This window comes from Gymnoscopelus braueri (genome assembly GCF_963280865.1).
Source record: "Gymnoscopelus braueri genome assembly, chromosome: 13".
Taxonomy (NCBI): Eukaryota; Metazoa; Chordata; class Actinopteri; order Myctophiformes; family Myctophidae; genus Gymnoscopelus; species Gymnoscopelus braueri.
In genome coordinates this window covers 29,443,176-29,463,998 of record NC_137615.1, presented here as the reverse complement: position 1 = coordinate 29,463,998, position 20,823 = coordinate 29,443,176, and the positions used below count along the sequence as shown (strand labels likewise).

At 45.1% G+C, this 20,823-nt stretch overlaps 1 protein-coding gene and 1 pseudogene across 2 annotated transcripts; both read right to left on the bottom strand.

Annotated features, from left to right (window-relative positions):
- Positions 1-8,245: 8,245 nt before the first annotated feature.
- Positions 8,246-10,327, bottom strand: LOC308099500 (SEC14-like protein 1; the record flags this gene model as incomplete). Its single annotated transcript, XM_080448245.1, has 1 exon — positions 8,246-10,327. The coding sequence occupies one exon, from the start codon at positions 10,325-10,327 to the stop codon at positions 8,246-8,248; it is 2,082 nt and encodes a 693-aa protein (XP_080304371.1).
- Positions 10,328-18,006: 7,679 nt separating this feature from the next.
- Positions 18,007-18,775, bottom strand: LOC308099499 (kelch domain-containing protein 3-like; annotated as a pseudogene). The gene has a single exon. The product of its transcript is annotated as a kelch domain-containing protein 3-like (transcript).
- Between the last annotated feature and the right edge of the window lie 2,048 nt (positions 18,776-20,823).

Sequence of the window (20,823 nt, the reverse complement as noted above, 5' to 3'; positions counted from 1 at the left end):
CGTGTATTGACTTGGCTGGCTTGGTGTCGCAGCAATATACTGTATGGGCCCCATAAAGGCCTGATGCATAGAGAGATGTGAAGAGAGAATGGAGGGGTTGGAACGAGAGATGAATGGAGGAGGCAGACAGGAGGAGAAAAGATATAAAGGGAGGGAGGGTAGAGTGGAATGATGTGAACATTGGTGTGGGAGGTATAGATATAAGGACTAGAGTGGGAAGGGAGGAGAGAGAGAGAGAGAGAGAGAGAGAGAGAGAGAGAGAGAGAGAGAGAGAGAGAAAGTGATATACAGCTCAGAGGAAGGGAGAGGGGTGGAGCAGAGTGCAGGGTTAGAGGTTTAATGTAGTTTTGATTGAATTATGAGGGGTGTCTGTTCTCTTCCCCCCCAGTCAGTCGGTCACTGAGCAGCCACTCACATACGCTTCCGCACTACATAAACAGCTGTGTGCGTGCGTGCGTGTGTGTGTGTGTGTGTGTGTGTGTGTGTGTGTGTGTGTGTGTGTGTGTGTGTGTGTGTGTGTGTGTGTGTGTGTGTGTGTGTGTGTGTGCACACACACATATGCGTATATGTGTGACCTAGTCATGTCTTTTATGGTCAGGGAGATGAGGCAGACTGACACCCTCTCCTCACCGCGCTCACTCAACCTTCAAAACCCATTACTCTCTCTCTCTCTCTCTCTCTCTCTCTCTCTCTCTCTCTCTCCACCCACACCCATTTACTCTTTATGTAATTTGCCTCACTCCTCTCTACAATCTTCCTCCCTCGTTCTTCCTCCTCCTCCTCCTCCTCCTCCTCACTTAACCTTCATAATGCATTACTACCTACCACTCCCCAACTCATTATCTCATTTTTCATTCTTCCTTACCCGTCCTTATTTTATCTCTCTCTCAATATGTCACACTCTACTTCTCTACAACCTCAACTCACTCTTAACATAATTGACCTGACTACTCAATCCCGTCTCTCTCTCTCTCTCTCCGACTTCTTGGACCATTTCTCTATGTGTGTGTGTGTGTGTGTGTGTGTGTGTGTGTGTGTGTGTGTGTGTGTGTGTGTGTGTGTGTGTGTGTGTGTGTGTGTGTGTGTGTGTGTGTGTGTGTGTGTGTGTGTGTGTGTGTGTGTGTGTCTCTATCGCTCTCTGTGTCACATTTTGGATCTTACCCTGTCTGACTTGTTTGTTAACTTTAAGGAGGTCATATTTTTGCACGGTCAGTGTCAGTCTGTCTTTTAGCAGGATATCTTGAGCAGTTATGAACAGATTCGCACAAAAGTGGTTAAAACGTTTGGCCTGGGCCAAGAAGAAATGATTACATTTTCATGCCGACTGGCCAAAAGTGGCCTGTCGTAAAAGAGCACATAACTTCTTTAGGAGATTAAAATATCATACTCAATTATCACAAAAAAAGTTATTGTGGGCCCAGGAAGAAGTGATTAAACGGCCACATGCATCATGAAGTTCTATTGGCCAAAAGGGGATGAGGTGCCAGAAGCAACGCAACACCTTATAGACAAACCAACACCTTGGCAGATGTCTGTGCTCTGAGAGCATTATTCAACACAAATGGAGCTGAATTCTCCACGTCAGTTTTTTTACAGGTACTGACTTAATCAACATGACTAATGTGCCAATATAAGCCAATTGGCTCGTTTGACTGCAGTCCCTGGGGCGCGCACGCGCGCACGCACGCACGCACGCACACACACACACACACACACACACACACACACACACACACACACACACACACACACACACACACACACACACACACACACACACACACACACACACACACACACACACACACATTAAATGTTAGGTGTGCATTGTACAGCTGGTAGAATTGTAGTTACTGTAGGCTATAGTGGAAATATGTGGGGAAACATACAATAACGTCCACTTTAGAGCAGCTTAAAATGAACAGATCCACGGTGTACACACTCAGATGACCCCGGCTTGATATACCCAGTAAAATCCTCAGTGTTAAGCCCGAGGACGTTCAATTCATCAGTTAGATACCAAGTGCAATGCCATTTCAGCTCGACTTTAATTTAAAGCTACAGTCCGTAAAGTTTTATGTCTTCTCCCGACACGAAAAGATAATTGAAACCGTAACACCCGGGATTCGAACACGAGTCTTCCTGCGTGGGAAACCAGATTTACAGTACTGCTCTCTCAAGAGTGAAAATATTGGAACACTCATCATCCAATAGGTGTACTACCTCACTCCAGGGCTTACATTTCTCAGTGGAGACCAGACCACCTCCAACCAGATGTATTAGTTATATTGTATTAATATACTCTACCACACAGATTGGTTAATGTAACGTTTTATCCAATAAAATAAGTCATTGGTTCTCAAAGTGGGGTCCGGGAACCCCCAGGGGTCCTTGGGGGGGGGGGGGCGTCACAGTCATTTTAACCACTTTAACTATTATTTAATACCTTAGCTATTCAAAAATAGCAGATATACAAGCTCATAGCGCGGCACCGAGTGCCGCGCTATGAGCTTGTAGATCTGCTATTTTTTTTTAAATCTTGAAAATGCGTGCAAATCTTTGAATATATTCATTTTTAAAGCAAACATTTATAACTCAAATCTTTGCTTCTGGGGGGGTCCCTGGAACAAAATATTTTGAGATTGGAGTCCGCGGGCCAAATACATATCATTTTGGGGGTCCTTGACATGCAAAAGTTTGAGAATCACTGAAATAAGGGAGTAATCTTGGGGAGTTACAAATGGCTAAAATGAACACTCAGTGATTTTTACAGTGTATCTCCTTAGCTAACCCAACCACCCTGATTCAATTAACTCGATTCATTCCCAGTGGTGTGCAGTACTCTGACCGCTCTCGCTGCCTCTCCCATGGTCTCTCATTCCCCTCCTCTTATCCTGGCTTTACCTCTGGTTGACTGAACGACTGACCATCCATTTCTCTTTCGCCTCATTGCTCTCTTTGTTTTTGCTCTTGTAGATTTAAAGCGTGAGTGTGCCTGTGACCTTCCAGAAGCCTTTTCTCTGAACTCTCTTGTTTCTCTCTTTTTCCTCGCTCTGTTTCACCCTCTCATTTACCAACGTCTTTCTCCCTAATGGAAGATTTACAAGTGCTCTCTCACCAGCTACTTACTCTGTCCTTGAGGAATTGGATGAGAGAGAGAGAGAGAAAGTGAGAGAGTGAGTGTGAGTGTGTGTGTGCGTGTGCATGTGTGTCATAAAAGTCATTGCTGCATAAGAAAACAAAGTTTTGCAAGCACTTCCCTCTCTGTAATGGACAGTGTGTGCGTGCGTGCGTGCGTGCGTGTGTGTGTGTGTGTGTGTGTGCGCGTGTGTGTGCGTGCATGCATGAGTGAGAGAGATTCCCAGTAAAACTATGAACCGACTGACATTGTTACCATGGTTACAGTGGAACACCTCCCCATCATCCAGCGAGCAATTAAACCTTTGGCAACCCGTCGTCATCATCCTCTGAGTCACCCTGCCTCCCCCCATGTGGGAGTAGAGGGGGGTCCACAATGGGCCACAATGTCACTCATTCAAATCCACCGACGAGCAGAGGGACACACAGACCATGGTATGATTCTGTGGAACAGCTCGGCCTCAGGAGCTACTGTATACTGCATTATTGGCACGGTGCCCTTGAGCAAGGCACTTAACCACTTATATCCAACTATACCCGAGTTGGCTCTGAACTTGGTGCACTCTATTTCCACCGCTACACTAGTGTTGATTTTGAGAGAAACTTTTTATTCAGTCATAGTCTCTTGAATAAAATTCCATTCAGTTCTGGTCATATTTTAGTCATCTGAAATGTTTTAGTTTTTGTCTAGTTTTAGTCGACTAAACCTATAGTTGATTTAGTCGACTAAACTGTATTTTGTCGGTGCCTTGATGGCGTCGTAATGGCTGATTTTACTTGGTTGCGTGCTGAAGATAGCAAATCTACAAGCTCACAACACGTCGCGCTGTGAGTATAGCTCCTGCGACGCGTCTCTGAAAATCGGCTATTTTCAGAGAGCAACACCCATGTGCAGCCAAACATAAAATGACTTGTCTTTTAGTTCTACTGGATCTCTTCTCCACTCGTCCCTCACTAACATTAGTCTAGTTTATATTTGTTGACGAAATTGTCAATATATTTAGTCATCATAGCTTAGTTTTTATTCAGTTTTTGTCAGTGAAAAAAGGTAGTCGACGAACATTTTTCGTCATAGTTTTAGTCGACGAAATCAACACTGCGCTTCACCAAATCTTTTCACCAAAAATAGCCGATTGGCTAATGTTCCTCCCAGAATCGTGATGCTAGGGTTCAAGTGGTTAAATAAAGACCCTGTAAAGCAGTAATAAGATGCAATAATATTTATTCTCAAGCTCTTGCTGTGAGCTTGCAGATCGGCTATTTTTTTTGACGCGCGACACTGTAGTGCAATGGATGGAGTATAAAATAGGGCTAAAACAAAGCTCAAGGACCATGTCATGACCACCGAAGTAGGAGCTAAAAACCAGGAAGTAAGGATTGTACTTTTCACGTTCACAGATTTTAACCCAGTGACATCACTGCTCAGTTCCGTAGCTGTGAATAGAAAAGCATCCCTGAAACAAATAAAGAGATAATATTGAAAATAATATTGAAAATTGTGACATTAGCCACCTCTTACTCCAGCGGAGCTCAAGTGTCTGAGGTTCAGCAGTTGTACAAGGAATCTCCCAGGTGTGTGAAATGTAACCAAATAGATCCACAAGGTTTCATTTGGTTGCATTTGTACACACTCTCAGAACTAAATGAACAGTGAGGATTTTAGCATGCTCACTCTATCGTCCTCAAATGTGTTTATCTGTTCAGAGGCACTCAGGGAATATCAATGATGCATGGGCTATCTAAGCACAGCTTACAGTAGTGATGCTAAGTGTCTGCAAACTCCCGGTAGCATTCCAATCTTCTACACAGCAAAATATGGAGAGTTAATTTAACCAACTCTTAAAGTTTATCAAAGGTAAAGAGAGACAACAGTTCCACAAGAATGATGTCACTACATGCTGTAGGGCAGCGCTACTCAACCCGCGGCCCGCGGGCCGCATGCGGCCCCAACGCAGCGTCATGGCGGCCCCTCATGGTCAAAAAACAAAAAAACTTTTTTTTTTGTTCTTGTTTTTAATTTTAAGCACGGGATAAAAATATACATTTCCGTTCAAATATATGTGTTGCTAATTTTTTTTTCAAAAACAAACAGACAGACATACATACAGGTGCGTCAATTGTTACAGGTATAATGCATAGTTTTTTATGCATTTTGGGTTTTTGGGGGGGTTTGACCCCCAATTTTTTCCGGCCGCACGGCCGCACAATGAACATAATTGTTCATTAGAGGCTCCAAGGTTTGTGTCTAGGCAACAAATGAAAGACCTGCGGAGGACAGGCAAGTGGTTTAAATGAAGGACAACACGTGTGGCTTTTTCCCAAATACTCTCAGTCTTTGAGCAGAAGCGCCACGGACAGTTTTACAGGTCTGCCTAGCCGACGCCACGTGCTCCGCCTGGCCCTCTACTTGAACATTTTAACAGGTAAAGCACAGTCCCATATCTTAGTATGTGTTGCTGCCAAGCCCCCAGAACCCAGTGGTTGCGTTGAAGCACAATGGACATGCTGGCCATTCATAGGTACTGCAGCTAAAAACGGCTGGGGCCACTGAACATGAACGAGCAAAAACGGTTTCGACCAATGGAGCCCCAAACAGGCCTCGCCCATCACATTTCCCAACGCGGAAGAAGGGGTGATTTTGGACCATGCTCTGTGTGAGCAACTCAATGCAAGTGGATGGGAGGGGATATCCGGTGCCCTCTCTATTATTTTTAACTCTATGGTTGCTACACACAATGTACAGTAATGAACTATTTCTGTAAATCTTTTCAGAATAAAAGAATGCAGCAAAAATGTGCACAATCGTTTGGTGCATTACGTAAGCCTGCGCACACACAAACACACACACACACACACACACACACACACACACACACACACACACACACACACACACACACACACACACACACACACACACACACACACACACACACACACGCGTGTGTGTGGCATGAGCCATGTCGGATCCCCATAACTGTGCTCTTCATCGCACCACCACCACCCATGGATTCACCCTAGCATGCCAACACCTTGTATTACTGTATTGGTTAGTATAAGGTCACTCTGGGGTTGTACATGTTAATATGGAAAGAACCCACAAGCATCACAATAGGGGAGACAGCTGGGTTTTTTGTCCCCCACCTTCAGGTATTATGGAAGAAAATATTGGCGAGAACACCTAAGCCTGGTATTATTATTACAGCAATAATACCTACAGCCTTATCGCCATTATTTACGGCCTAACATATTCAACCTTTTAATCCACTCATAAACAACCATTATGTAATTCAAATAAGCTACTGTGGCCCTATCTAATCGTGCCAATGTCGAGTGCCACTGCTGAGTGGAGTCACCTAACTTTGCTCTATGAAAAACAATTAAGCAAACAGCTCAACCACCTGCTTTTCCTATACAGTACATCCACTAACAGCTGATAGATTTGATATAATTAACCACTTAAACCCCTGCATCCATATCCTGGGAAAAACCTTCTCTGAAAAGCCTATTTTCTGAGATAGATCTGAGATATTAGATCTGCTATTTTCTGACATATGTAATGTAGAGCGAAAACAGAAAATACACTAGTATGGAGCCCTGAGGGACTCCGGTCAACCAAGTGCAGGGTTGGTAGTGACATGCGACCCATGTACTTTGACACATAGGGAATGTGACAATGTGGGTATATTCTACCCATTTTGCCTTAAGCTAAATAGGCTTAACTTAAGCTAAATATGTTTTTTTTGACAGGCATAATAACCAAACATACTGAACATGTGCTTTGCTCATCAATGCATCTGTTGCATCTAGGTTTGTTTGTATTAAACGTTACCTTACCGTTTTCAACAAGTATGCAGCATGTAGCAATGCTCATGTTTGCTTTTAAATAGAACATATTATGTTCTATTTAAAAGCAAACATGAGCATTGTTTAATCTCAATTACCTTTAATAAAAAGAAAACACAAGCAGTTTCATTTCAGTTAAATGTATTGGTACACTGGGTACATGTTTAAGCATTAATCATTTTGTTCAGTGCGTAGCTGTATGCAGCTGATAGTCAAGTTGAGCTATTTTTCATGTTTGCTACTGCAGCATAGCTCTGTAGGAGGCAAGGTGTGTGTGTGCATGTGCGTGCGTGCTCGCCCGTCCGTCGCTTTTCTTGCAAACCGCTGGCTCAATCGACGCCAAACATTTCATGTTAAATATTTTATGAAATAATTAACTTTCATTTCATAATGGAAGTCAGTGTGGACTGTCATCACAGACTGACGACGTCAAGTCTGAGATCCACATGGGAGCCACACAAGTAGTAGACCCTTGTCTTGTGTTAACGTCAATGTGTGTTGAGGGCAGCGCTGTAAATAAGTGGTTTGGAAACATCCAATGCATATCCTGACTCTGCCTACCTATCACCCTTTTTGACCGTTTGGCTAGATATTCCAAAATGTGGTCAGCAGTCGTGGGATCTGGATGAGTAGGGGTCAGAGCACTGCTGCAGTCAACCAGACCCAAGAGTCACCAAAGACAGATGGACTAGACTTCATGTGGGCCAGTCTATGTTTTTTTTGGGGGGGGTTTTGCCACTGACTTGCATTATACAATCAAACGAAATTTAAATGAGATATGAAATAGAATATGAAAACATGACAGGGTCCAATTCACAGCATGGCTCCCATGTCAAATAGATAGTGGATATGAGGTGAATTCACCAAAATGTGAAAAATATTCACATTAGAAACAACAGCTATGAAAAGATAACCTGAAAAAAAGAAAAACACAAAAAACTGCACTTTGGATGATTTGATTTGTAGCAAGGGATTGTGTTGTAAAACCACAGTATACTCTCGTACAGTGCCATGCCAAAATGACAAGGGCGCTTGCACTCAGCTTTTATAGTTCTTCTGGAGTATCATCATATTGATGACATCTAGTGATGATGTCAGTCATATCTATCCGCGGTTTGCAAGATATGCCCTGGACAGACAAACAGAAATACAGACAGACCCTATTCAGATGGCTAGCCTCGACAGAGCCATGCCTTACAAAGGACAATAGGATTGTGGGTATCGCAATCTGGAGATGTTGTAAGTCCTCGGATTCCATGATCTATCCGGAAAGCATGGAACTAGACTGCGATCGGCTGGGGGAGGCGGAACCGAGTTGAGAGAAACCGCTGTGGCTCGTCTCCAGGCTGGCTATTGAGCCCGCAAAGTACTCCGACCCAAGAACCTCAGTATAATACATGACTTCACACTTGTGCGATGAGACCTGCCGGGTGGCCAACTTGTCATCCACACAGGGGAGGTTATTGTTATTGAACTTCCACTGCAGAATGTAGAAACCTGGCCACTCTGTTATGTGGGAGCCCTGAACACTCTCTCCCTCCTTGCAAGTGAGCGTTGACTCCACCATGTCGTAATCCTGGCCCAGGGTCCATGACTTCTCAATGACCTGGACATTGATTCCTACCGAGGGGTCATTGCGTGGTGGCTGGGGACACTGCTTGGCGTGGTAGACGTTAAACACGACGTCCCCTTTACACACGTCAAAGTCCCAGGTGATCACAGAGGAGGCATCCGTTATCTCTAACAGCAGCTCATGCGGCGCTCCCTTGAAGACGCCGGCAGTCTGGTAGATGGTCTCGGTCCACAGACGACCATCCTCGTCCAGCTCCTCGGCTGTGCGGTACATCGACTTGGGAACAATGCCACCCTCGGGCACCTCACATATGCAGTCTCCTCCCAGGAAGTCTGGAATGATCTCCTTGTCGATGTAGTCCACCAATCCCCCAGGGCCCTGGTAGCTGTTACCCGCGTAGATCGAAAACTTCTTGTGGGTGTTCTCGTCTATGAAGGGTCTCACTAGTGTCCAGAGCACGGGAAAGACTCTGGGAGCCCTCACTACCAGCATTCGTCCCAGCGTCTCTGGGTAGTTGGCCTCCATCATCTCTATGATCCTCAGCAGGGCCTTCACCCCTGGCCTCCACAGGTGACGCATGTTCAGACTCTCCAGATCCACCAAGCATGTCCAACAGCTGATAGGTCGACCAAACACCTGGGTGTTTTCCTCACACCGTCTTAAGCCCTCTTCACAGATGGACAGCACGTGTCTAAGCAGAGATTCCTCTCCGAGTGCACGGACCAGTCCTTTGATGTCCATCTGGCCCAGCCTCAGGATGTACACTGGACGGCCTTCTCCGTCATGGTGGTGCCAGCCTCCAGGGAAATAGTCATGGAGGACCTGGGGCGAGGTCCAGGTCTCCAGCAGGTAGTCCACCTGGTGCTGCTTCCTCCAGGTCAGAGACTGACACAGGAACTCCCTGGCCTTGTCCATGTTGAAGTCCCTGGCCCGCAGGAACCGCAGGATGTGCTCATTCTTTGGGATCTTGCCCTGGTGCATCTCTTTCAACCACTGCCGTAGTCTGATCAAACAGCTCTCCTGTAAGAGTGTCAGGTCACCTAGGTAACGTTTGATGTAGTCTGCGTCCAGCTTGTCTTCACACGTGCCAGCCTGGTTCCCCTTCAGGCTGTCTGCCTGGCTGACATTGACTTCCTTGGCTATGTCGGTGTTTGTGGATGTGCTGCTGATGGAGGTGCTGCTGATAGAAAGGCTGGACAGGGGTGGCAGCGGAGGGGGGGACGGTAACCAGCGGGGCACGTGGGTGATTCCCTCATCCTCCAGCTCCTTCAGGTAGAATTCCATTACATGCTTGCCCTTGGTGATGCTATTAGCATACTGTTTCATGGCGATCTTTTCCACGGTGCCCTCAAAGTTAAAGAAGGACCTGATGTCCAGGCTGGCGATCTGCTCAAAGCATGTCCAGTCTTCATTTTCAGGGTGGACCGAATAGCAGCAGGTTTCAGTAATGGAACCCCTATTGGAGTAGGACTCATTGCGGGTCTCGATGTGAAGCGTCCTCTCCCGTCGGTTCAGTGTGTTCCTCTGGATGAAGTATATGTAATTTATTCCAGCAACCTTTTTGACGATTTTTGGGATATCGACATTGATGGCACAGCGCCGCTCCACTGTGTGAATGGAGCCGTCCTCATTTGACTCCTCGCTGAGAATGTCGGCGGATACCAACATGGGCATGAGGTGACACGTCGGGAAGCGCCTCTCGTAGGCCATCATCACTATCTCAAAGGGATGCTTATAAACCCGCACAGGTGACTGGTACTTCTGCACCATGGTGGTATTACAATGTCACTACACCCGCAAAGGGGACTGGTACTTCTCTACCACAGTGAGGAGTATGATGCTATGGGGATTGCGGTGGCAGTCCATTTATATAAGATTGGTGACATCATCGCTGATGTCACTGGACCAAATTAACCGGATGGGATTTCATTCTGGGATAACGTGTTGACGTCATGGTCCGTGGCTCTGGACTACCGGATCTCCATATGCCTATATATGGGCGTATCGGGTTTGTTTATGGTTGCCCCGATGCCGCCGCCTCAGACCTCAGGATTGAAAAGATCCCGTGCCTCCTCCTCAGCCCCGTTTTTTGGTTGTTCGATTCTCGGCACGTTCCATCAAGGGCTGATCTGAAGCTCATACGCCAAATCTGGGACCATTTACATACATGGCACAATCTGGTGCATTTGGTCTGCATTATAGGAAAAGGCCCTCTGAAGAATGACTGCGCGGTTAGATTTATTTATTACAAACTCACATGGTGTGCGAGGGAGCAATAACTGAGAAAAGAAGGAAATTAATTAACTGTTTTGATTGACACCATTCAAATAAAATTTAAAAAGGCACCTTCTGTCCTTATTGCATCTGTAGTCTGATTGTTTTTCGATTAAATCATTTGAATGCCAAAGTAAGTGTGTGTGTGTGTGTGTGTGTGTGTGTGTGTGTGTGTGTGTGTGTGTGTGTGTGTGTGTGTGTGTGTGTGTGTGTGTGTGTGTGTGTGTGTGTGTGTGTGATAGAGCCTACTGAGAGAGGTCCTTCATTAATCGTAATTATAGGATCAGCAAGAGGTCTGCCACTCCATTAACCTCATCAGTATCTCTCTCCCGCTCTCTCTCCCCCACACACACGCACGCACGCACGCACGCACGCACGCACGCACGCACGCACGCACGCACGCACGCACGCACGCACGCACGCACGCACGCACGCACGCACGCACGCACGCACGCACGCACGCACGCACACGCTATTGCCAGTCCATCGATAGTCAAAGATGATGCAGCTTCCTTGTACTGTGATGAATAAGTTTGTCAGTGGCTATCCGTGCTGAAACGTTTTAAGAATGCTGATCAATTTGGACGGGTGCCAAATTGTTTGAGTATAATCCAAATGAATCAACATTTACTTTGCATCGCGACGCATTGTGAGCTTGCAGATTGGCTATTTTCAAATGGCCTAAATGTACTGTAGGGCTGAAGTGGTTACTGTATGTTTTGTAATAATAATGAAAATGTAGTTGTCAAACAATTGTAGGGGAGTAAAGGTACAATATTTGCCTTTGATATGTTGTGGAGTAGAAGTAAAAGTACAGAAGGAATACTCCAGTAAAGTAAAAAATACCTAAAAACTGTACTCAATAAATGTACTTAGCTACTTTATTCACCTGTTTCCTAGGCTGTGTGTTTTCCACTTCCTGTCGGATTTCATTGGATATCATTAGTCATCTGACCAGTTTCATTGGATTTCATTGGATCAAATCGACAGGAAGTGGAACACACACAGGAAGTGAAAAGCCTAGGAAACAGGTGGATACCACTGCAGGACAGCATATCAACAGCAGGACCTCATAATCTCTAAAAACTTCAGAGCACATTTTCTCAACATCCGTGTATTCATTCATGTATAGCACACTGATGAAGACAGGGAAAAATATTCCATGTCTATATTATATTATATATAATATAGACAGGGAATATATATATTATATTTATTTATAAATATAATATTTCTATAGAATCTACAGTATACCTTTATTTCACCTCTTTTCTTTCCAATTTCTGCATAACCACATTGCTTTAGTGGTAAAATGTATACTTGTATTGTTTTTTGTTGTTGATGTTGTTGTTTTTAAAGTAATTTTTGTCTGTGATTCTATAGTAGAAATGATAATAATACAGTAATTTGTTTCCTTTTGTAAGTGGGCAGTTGCAATGATTGCAAGCTGGGATGAATGGGTAGGAGGAGGTTCTATTGAAAAAGAATAGCTTGGAGCAGCTCTTACAAATTAAAAATAAAACAGAAATAATTAATGTGATCTAGTTCAAGTTTTTGGGACAGCATTTCATTCATTCATATTCATCTGTGTAAGCTGAACCCTCGGCTAGCTCTTGTGAAGTGTGAACTTGCATAACACTGGTTGCTGTTTAATTTCCTGGTGACAGGATTTCCGATTACTTGGTTCAAGAGCTTAGCATCAGTGCCTAATTGGGCATTGAAGTCACCCATGAGGACGACCTTATTAGAATGACTGAGTGATTCCAGATAGACTAACATTGAGGGACTCACAGAAGGCATCTTTGATGTTGCTATTGGCATTCAAGGTCGGGCCATAGGCACTTAACAGAGTAGCAAGGTCTCAAACCACACACATTACCACGCACACACACACACGCACACGTTTGAAAGATGTGTGCAACATGGCCTGTGTTGCAAGGGACACCCTCGCCCCCTTCATCTTAAGTATAGTCCTGGATTATGCACTTACAGAAGGCAGGAACTCGGCCTCACTATCAAACTAGGAGGAGGGGTAGATGACTCCCTGCTGTACCCTTAGCAAACCTGGACTATGCGGATGACATCTGCCTGCTATCTGACCATATGGAGCAGGAGACAGAGTGTACTGTTATCAAGGTTGGTCTTGGGCAAATGCCAAGAAAACTGTGGTTAGCACCTGCAACATCCTCCCGGACACTCCACCTCCAGCGACAATGGGAACGCTGAAAGAAGTCAATGACTTCCTGACCTTAAAATGAGAATGTGCTTGCTTGGAGGGCTCTGAATGCCCAACCTGTCCAACCTCCCCTGATATATCAAGCTCATCTTCTTCTCTATGACTGTAGAGTCCGTTCTCCTATAATATGGCTGTCATGCTGAACCCTGAAGCCTGCCCTGAAAAAGTCCCCGGAAGGGTGCTACACCATGAATGCTGCGTGCAGTACTAAACATCAGCCCGAATGAGCACGTTATCAACAAGCATCTGTATGGGGGCTTGCCAAGGATGAGTGAGAAGATATCATCTGAGAGAATGACCATCCATGCCCCCATACACATTGATACATTCCTTGGTGTGTTCATTATAGATCAGTGGTTCTCAACCTGTGGCATGATTTTTTTTGGGGGGGGGTCTAGTCCCCAGATGACAGTGAAGTGACAATTTAAGGACTTTTAAGACTTTTTTAATAACAAAAAACTGTATCAAGCAAAACTGTACAATAAAAACTGGTCAAACATTTGACCAAATGGTCAAATAATAAGAAAGAGGCAAAACATTTGAAAATAGCCGATCTACAAGCTCACAACGTAGATCGGCTATTTTCACAATATTTATCTGGGGGGTCCCCAGTTCAAATACAATTATTTTGGGGGGGGGGGGGGTCACAGCCTGAAAAGGTTGAGAACCACTGTTCTAGATGACCTCACCTTGTGCAGGCAAGCAGATTCAGCTGTAAAAATGGAGATTCAAGAAGATTGGTACGTCTGCCAAAACTCTCACCAACTACAGGTGTACCATTTAGATGACTGTTTGGTACAGCAGCTGCTCCGCGGCGCTGCTGATCACAAGGCCCTCCAGAGGGTGGCAAAGACAGCAGGACATCTACTGTACCACACACACACACCACGCCTCAGGCAAACACAAAGAAATAATAAAAGATTGCAGCCATACAGGCTGGTGGACTGTTCATGTTGCTGCCGTCTGGCCAGACGTTACCGCAGCATTCAGACAAGAACTACCAGACTCCCCCCCCAGGCATCAGGCTGCTCAACTAACACTATACACTAACCTTATTAACACATAGAGTGACAAAACCGGAGATCTATGGTTTTGGAGCCTCGACCATCGTGCACACACCCTTTGTTTACATCCGCGTCCTCGTGGAGGCGTCTAAAGCTCTGAACAGATCAGCGTAAGCGGTAAGAAGCGCTGGCAATGGATGTACCCTGTTTTAAAAAACCTCTGGCACTAAGTGTGTTAATGATATTGATTTTATTGATCATTATGAACATTTCCCATAAGTAGGTTCTGGTTACTTTATTATTTTTATATTCAATGCGTTTTATTTATTTTTATTGTTGATTCACACTACCCCTTGTCTAAAATCATAATTACTGTACAGTATGTATAATTACTGTTACCACTCTTTGGGAACCACTGCCTTAACCTAACCTCAAAACCACGCCCACCTGGGCGAAACACCAAAGAAAGAGGGAGTCGCTAGACAAGAGAGCTAGCCAGAAGCGTGGAGGCTAGAGATCATAGACATATAAAGGCAGACGCCTCCCGACTCTGGGGGGGCGTCTGTTTCGCGGCCGCCATATTATAAGGGGGCACGCTTCCTGACTACTGGCCAATCACAGCGCGTCTTGGCAGAATCTAGTTGTATAAAAATACAACGGGATATTTTTATACAACTAGATTCTGACAAGTCCCGGGAAAAGACGCGCTGTGATTGGCCAGGAGTCAGGGAGCGTGCCCCCTCTAATATGGCCGCGCTACAGGTCGCTCCAATGAACTGCAGCGGCCAATGAGGTGTCTAGGTTTCTATATCTATGCGAGAGATGACTGGAAAAAAACACTGGAGGGCTCATGTGAGGACGACCCAGAGAGGGATGCTACAGTGATAGATGAGTGCGGTTCTGAGGTCCAGCACAAACCGGCTGACTCTGGTATCTGTTCACTCTGCTGGGTGACCCACTGTACAGCTCTATGTGCTTCAGCCCATCCATCTACATTAGGGTTGCCAACCCGTCCCGACAAATAAGAAATCCTCCCTTATTTGGAAACTAAAAGACGTGTCCCTTATTGCAGTGCTTCTCAAAACTTTTCCGTGCCAAGGACCCCTCAAATTGATATGCGTGTGGCCGCGGACCCCCACCTGAAAACGTTTTGTGCCAGGGACCCCCAGAAGCAAAGATTTGTGTTAAAAAATGTTCGCCTTAAAAAAAAAAGATTTAAAGATTTGCAAACATTTTCAAGATTTTTCAAAAATAGCAGATCTACAAGCTCATACACACTTAACACATTGAGTGCCAAAAACGGTCCGGACCGTTTTTGAGAAGCTATGCGTCATGTGCCATAAACGGTCCGGACCGTTTTTGGCCCATTCTTTTTTTTATATATTTTCCCCACGTGGGGCGCTCTAACGAAACTTTGGGATCATCCAAGGAGTCTCTAAGAAGGAGAGGCCGGATGTGGATCCATGTCAAAAATGCTTCCGGTCGTCCGCTCCAATGTTAACTCCTTGACTAAAAGCTTAATATCTCCTATATATTTTTTACGTGGTGGAAATGAGCCGTTTTCGATCGGCGATCACTCTGCAATGGAGGGTCGCGTTAGAAATATTATTGTTCCAGGCGTTAGTCGGGACCCTCCGCCGTCTCGCACGCAGGCTTTGTTTACATGCGCATCCTCGTCGGGGCTTCTACAGCACAAAACATATCAACTTAAGAGGATGGAAGATATGCTGGCACTAGATGTAGGCCTACCCTATTTTAATAAACCTCTGGCACACGATGTGTTAAAGCCTCTAGACTTAGTAAACTCTAGACTTAGTAAACTGGATCTGAGTTGTCTCTGTACTTGAACCGCTTTTTTTTCTGTCTATACCAATGGAAACAAGCCCCCTGGGGCTTTTTGTGTTATCCCTATAGCATAACTTCTGACTGTACTACATGTAGTTGTAAACCAACTTGTTAATACAGTATTAAATCCATCAATCAAACAAATATCATTGCCAAAAATAGCCGATCTGCAAGCTCACAACGTGTTGCAAAGCATCCTTAGTATTCCCACACATTTCACAAGGAATGATGTAATGTCATGTGTGTATACAGTGCCATACTGTATGTGTGATGAGAAACAAAAACACGATAAGATGCCAGAGTGCGGTCTGGCCAACACCAACTCGGGGCTCCTGAATCGTTGCCCTCCACACACTCTCCTATCCAACATCAGGGTCTTGAGCTCTACAGTGTTGTTAGCTAAGCTGTCGCGCCGCAGTGCATCACACACACACACACACACACACACACACACACACACACACACACACACACACACACACACACACACACACACACACACACACACACACACACACACACACACACACACACACACACACACACACACAGAGCATTGTGCTGATATGTATAGGTTGTCTTTAGTTAAAGCCAGGGAGTGAAACATCTCTTGGCTTTGTGCTCCACTGCAGTCTGACTGAAATTACTGTATACTCTACTGCAAAGGAAACTACTGTCATCCTCCTCTCGTCTCCTCCTCCTCCTCCCCTCTCTTTACTTTCCTCACCTTTGAAAACCACAATCCTCACTTTTCTTATTCTCTCTTTCTCTCTTTCCCTTTTCTCTGTCCTCTTCTCCCACGTTTCATCACTTTATTCCCGTTTCATTCTCTGTTCCGTCGCCTTCCTCTATTTTTCCCTCTTTTCTCTGAATTCAATTCAGTTCAATAGGCTCTGTGCTTAGTCGGGGGGGGGGGGGGGGGGGGGAGTTCCAGCAGATCTACAAGCTTAAGAAGAAAAGAAAAAAAGCAGATGTACAAGCTCACAGCGCGCCACAAAGTGACGCGCTGTGAGCTTATACATCTGCTTTTTGTCTCCGCCAGGCCGAAGGCATGGCGAGAGAGTATGTTTTACCCCTTGTCCGTCCGTCCGTGTGTCCGTGTGTGTCCGTCTGTCACCAGCTAATCTCCGGCACCGTTGGCCCGGTCACTCCGAAACTGTGCACACACACTCCCTGGATGCCAATTCAGAACCTCTGCCCCAAATCTTTCACATGGGCCTGTTATTGCGCCACCAGGAGGCCGATTTGTGCAAAACCCATTTTTGTTGTCTCCGCCAGGAGACTATGTTTTCGTTCCCGTCCATCCGTGTGTCCGCCAAGCTAACATTGGTCAAGCTCCACGTGACACGTGACAATATGTTGAAAGGGTGTGCTCTGATTGGCTAGCGAGACGCATGACGAAATAGAGACCTATAAATAGGTGTGTCACTTCAAAAAATCATTTATATTTTTTTAAGTGAGCCTCCACCAGCCAAGCTAACATTGGTCAAGTGACACGTGACAATATGTAATATTGACAGGACTAATGGAGATTATCTTTTCCTCAACATTGGTCAAGCTTCACGTGACATCAGAATATGTAATATAAATAGGTAAGACAGGATCAATCAGGAACAGTACTTTTTACAAATTACCCGTCCGTGCGTGTGTGTGTCCGTCTGAGAACACCTAACATTGGTCAAGTTTCACGTCATTTATATTTTTTGAAGTGAGCTTCCATCAGCCAAGCTAACATTGGTCAAGTGACACGTGACAATATGTAATATTGACAGGATTAATGGAGAGTATCTTTTCCTCTCCGTCCGTCTCTGTATGTGTCCGTCTGAGAACACCCAACATTGGTCAAGCTTCACGTTTACTCAATGGCTGTTTGATGGTTGATTTGATTGTGGTTGCTTGCCACCTCTGTATCTCATTAGTTATTGCTATAATAATATAATTGCTATGATATAGTAACATGTTCTATTTTAAGTAAGAATTAGAACATTCCCAGAAGACTATGGTTAAAGATAGGGTAAGTGATTTCCTTTGATTAAAATAGCACGGGTCTGCTGGCGGAGACTTGTGCTCCGAGGAGCACATTTTCTAGTTTACTCTGTTGCCGTCATGGCTGCCAGTTCCCACCTGATGTTGTGTGGGAGTTCTGACTGCTCCAGACCATACTGAATAATTGCTAGCTTACATAACATCTTCAAACCAGGATTCAAGTCTAGCATGTACAGGACACTGGGTTTGTCTCTGTATCCTCTAAAGAGGATTGATACGATCTCCCACCATGCAACAGGACATAAAACTAATCTGAGATGAGCGTTTCCCCTTGGGCTCAACCTTCTTCCAGGAGAAAGTCTCTGGATTATATTTCCACAGATTGTTTGATATCTGCTTCAAATGACTGTTGTATCCACCAAATATGTACAGCTCTCCATTGTAGGTAAAGGCTGAATGATTCCAGCGTCCCTCCGGAAGAAGCTGTGCAGAAGGCGTGTTCAGCCAGCAGTTGGTCTCTGTGTCAAACACTCTGATGTTGTTGTCGTGGTCCGGATAGCCCCCAAATACAAACATCTTTGTCCCGATGATGGTGGCAGAATGATGTGATGAAACAGGTGGTGGAGTGCCTGTAGTGTTAATTAAAGACCAGACCATTGTGGTGATGTCCAACTTGTAGATGTCATTAGTGTATCCACATCCTCCATAGATATACATGACCTTCCCCAAGACACAGGCTGAGTGGGCACCCCTCCCCTCTGGAACTGTCCCAGAAACACTGGGCCTTAACCATATGTGGGTGTCGACATCAAATGCATAAAGAATGTTGGAGTAGTCCCCCTCGACATATATGACGTCGGCAGCCTCCTCCATCTGAAAGTTCACTACACCCCCCCAGATGTAGACGATATCTTCTATGAGCACAGCTGTGTGGTTCACACAGTTGGAGGGAACCTCAGGTGGAAGTTCTTCTCTTCCAGTTGTCACAGGAGGCAACTGAATCCATCTCAAAGATACTGTATTGAAGACATGCACTGCAATCTGGTCCCTGTCATTCAAGTTACAGTACCCTCCAAAGGAGTACAGATTGTGTTCCACTGCTACGGCAACATCGAAGGATCTCTTTGTTCCTCTGTTCAGATCCAAGGTCCAGTGCAACATCTTGGACAACAACAACAAAGTGGATGAAAGTGAAGTCTTCAAGTCTCTGTAAAACAATGCAGTGATGTTCCACATGCTAACACTTATATTGGTACAGCCACACAAACACAACTCCATATTTGGAACTAACAACATATTGAAGGCATCAGTGTGCTACTCCTTATTTGGACAAGACAGGGATCAGACTGTCAGACTCTTATCTGATCTTATATGCTGGATGGAAGGCATGTCTGAGGTTATAAATTCATCAAAACAACAACAACATAGTTGCAGTTGATAGTTATTTGGCCTGCTGGCAGCATGCACAAGAAATCTGACACGCATCATTACAGTGGTTTGTGAAACTAGCTGCAGGACGGACGGACGGACAGTTGGACTGTTGAGTGGGTGTAAAGAAAGTTTAACATGATATTTCATGTCACTTTTTGTACAGATGGACGGTTTTAAATCCTACAATAACTGCGCAAAATCTCTTCCCGTCTGTCCATCCGTCCATCTGTGTGTCTGTGGGAGTGCCGTGCACGGAGTCGAGTCCAGAACCGCCTACCTGACAAATACACTTATATATCGGCGTATACAGAGATCTGGCATTCCAGAACTGCCGATATATGGTCAGGTCCATATATGGGCATGTCCATATATGGGACCAACTGACTTCAAACTCGCCATATTGGCAAGGACGCAAGGGAGTGATGAGCCAAGTGGGAAGTGGGTTGGATCATTGGAACTCCAGAAAATGTATAAAACCCCTGGAGTACGCTGATGTCATCAATATGATGTCATAGATAGGCCTGTCACAATTCGTCATAATCGTCTAATCGCAATTATTTTAGATAATCACAATTATTTTTGGTTAATTGTCATAGTCGTTCCCATGTTGAAAAATGTTGACACATTTTCAAATATAAAAAAAAGCAGAAATAGCTGATCTGCAAGCTTCTTCACACGAGCGAGTAGGCGACGAGTAGGCGATATACTGACCTACCCGCGATTTATCAAACCATTAATTGGGCGTAATCAGGAACTACTCACCTACTCGGAGGCAGAGCAGTCCCCATAACATGATTTACGATTCTGTGCCTATCGGTACATAACTCCATCGGCGCTGAGTAGACTCAAGCGAACGTCACAACGTTCGGGACGGCAACTCGCACGCTTTAGCTTGTTCGAAGGTCCCTCACGTGGTTCCAGTTTGCTTGAGACTGCGCGCCTCCATCATGGTCCGAAACCAAAACCAAAATCAAAACCGAAACCGAACTTTTTATGTCAGGATGTTTTATCTCCGTCGGTAGGTCAGTATGTCTTGATAACACCCAATGAATGGTCTGATAAATCGCGGGTAGGTCAGTACGTCGCCTACTTCGCCCATCCAATGGTCTGATAAAACGTGATAATGTCCCATTCAATGCATTGATAGCATCCAAATGGGTGGAAAGGCACGGCGAGAGAGTATGTTTTGCACCCGTTTGTCTGTCTGTCCGTCCGTTCGTGTGTCCCGTGTGTGTGTCCGTCGCCCCCTCCATTTGTGAACAGCTAATCTCCGGCACCGTTGTCATGATCGCAGTGAAACTGTGCACACACAGTCCCTGGATGCCAGAGCAGAACCTCTGACCCAAATTGTTCACATGGGCCTATTATAGCGCCACCAGGAGGCCGCTTTTTGCAAAACACATTTTTAACCGTACTCCTACAGATTTTGTCCAAACATCACGCAAATCGGTACACAGTATCTATTTATAATAATACTTTGTATGTGCACT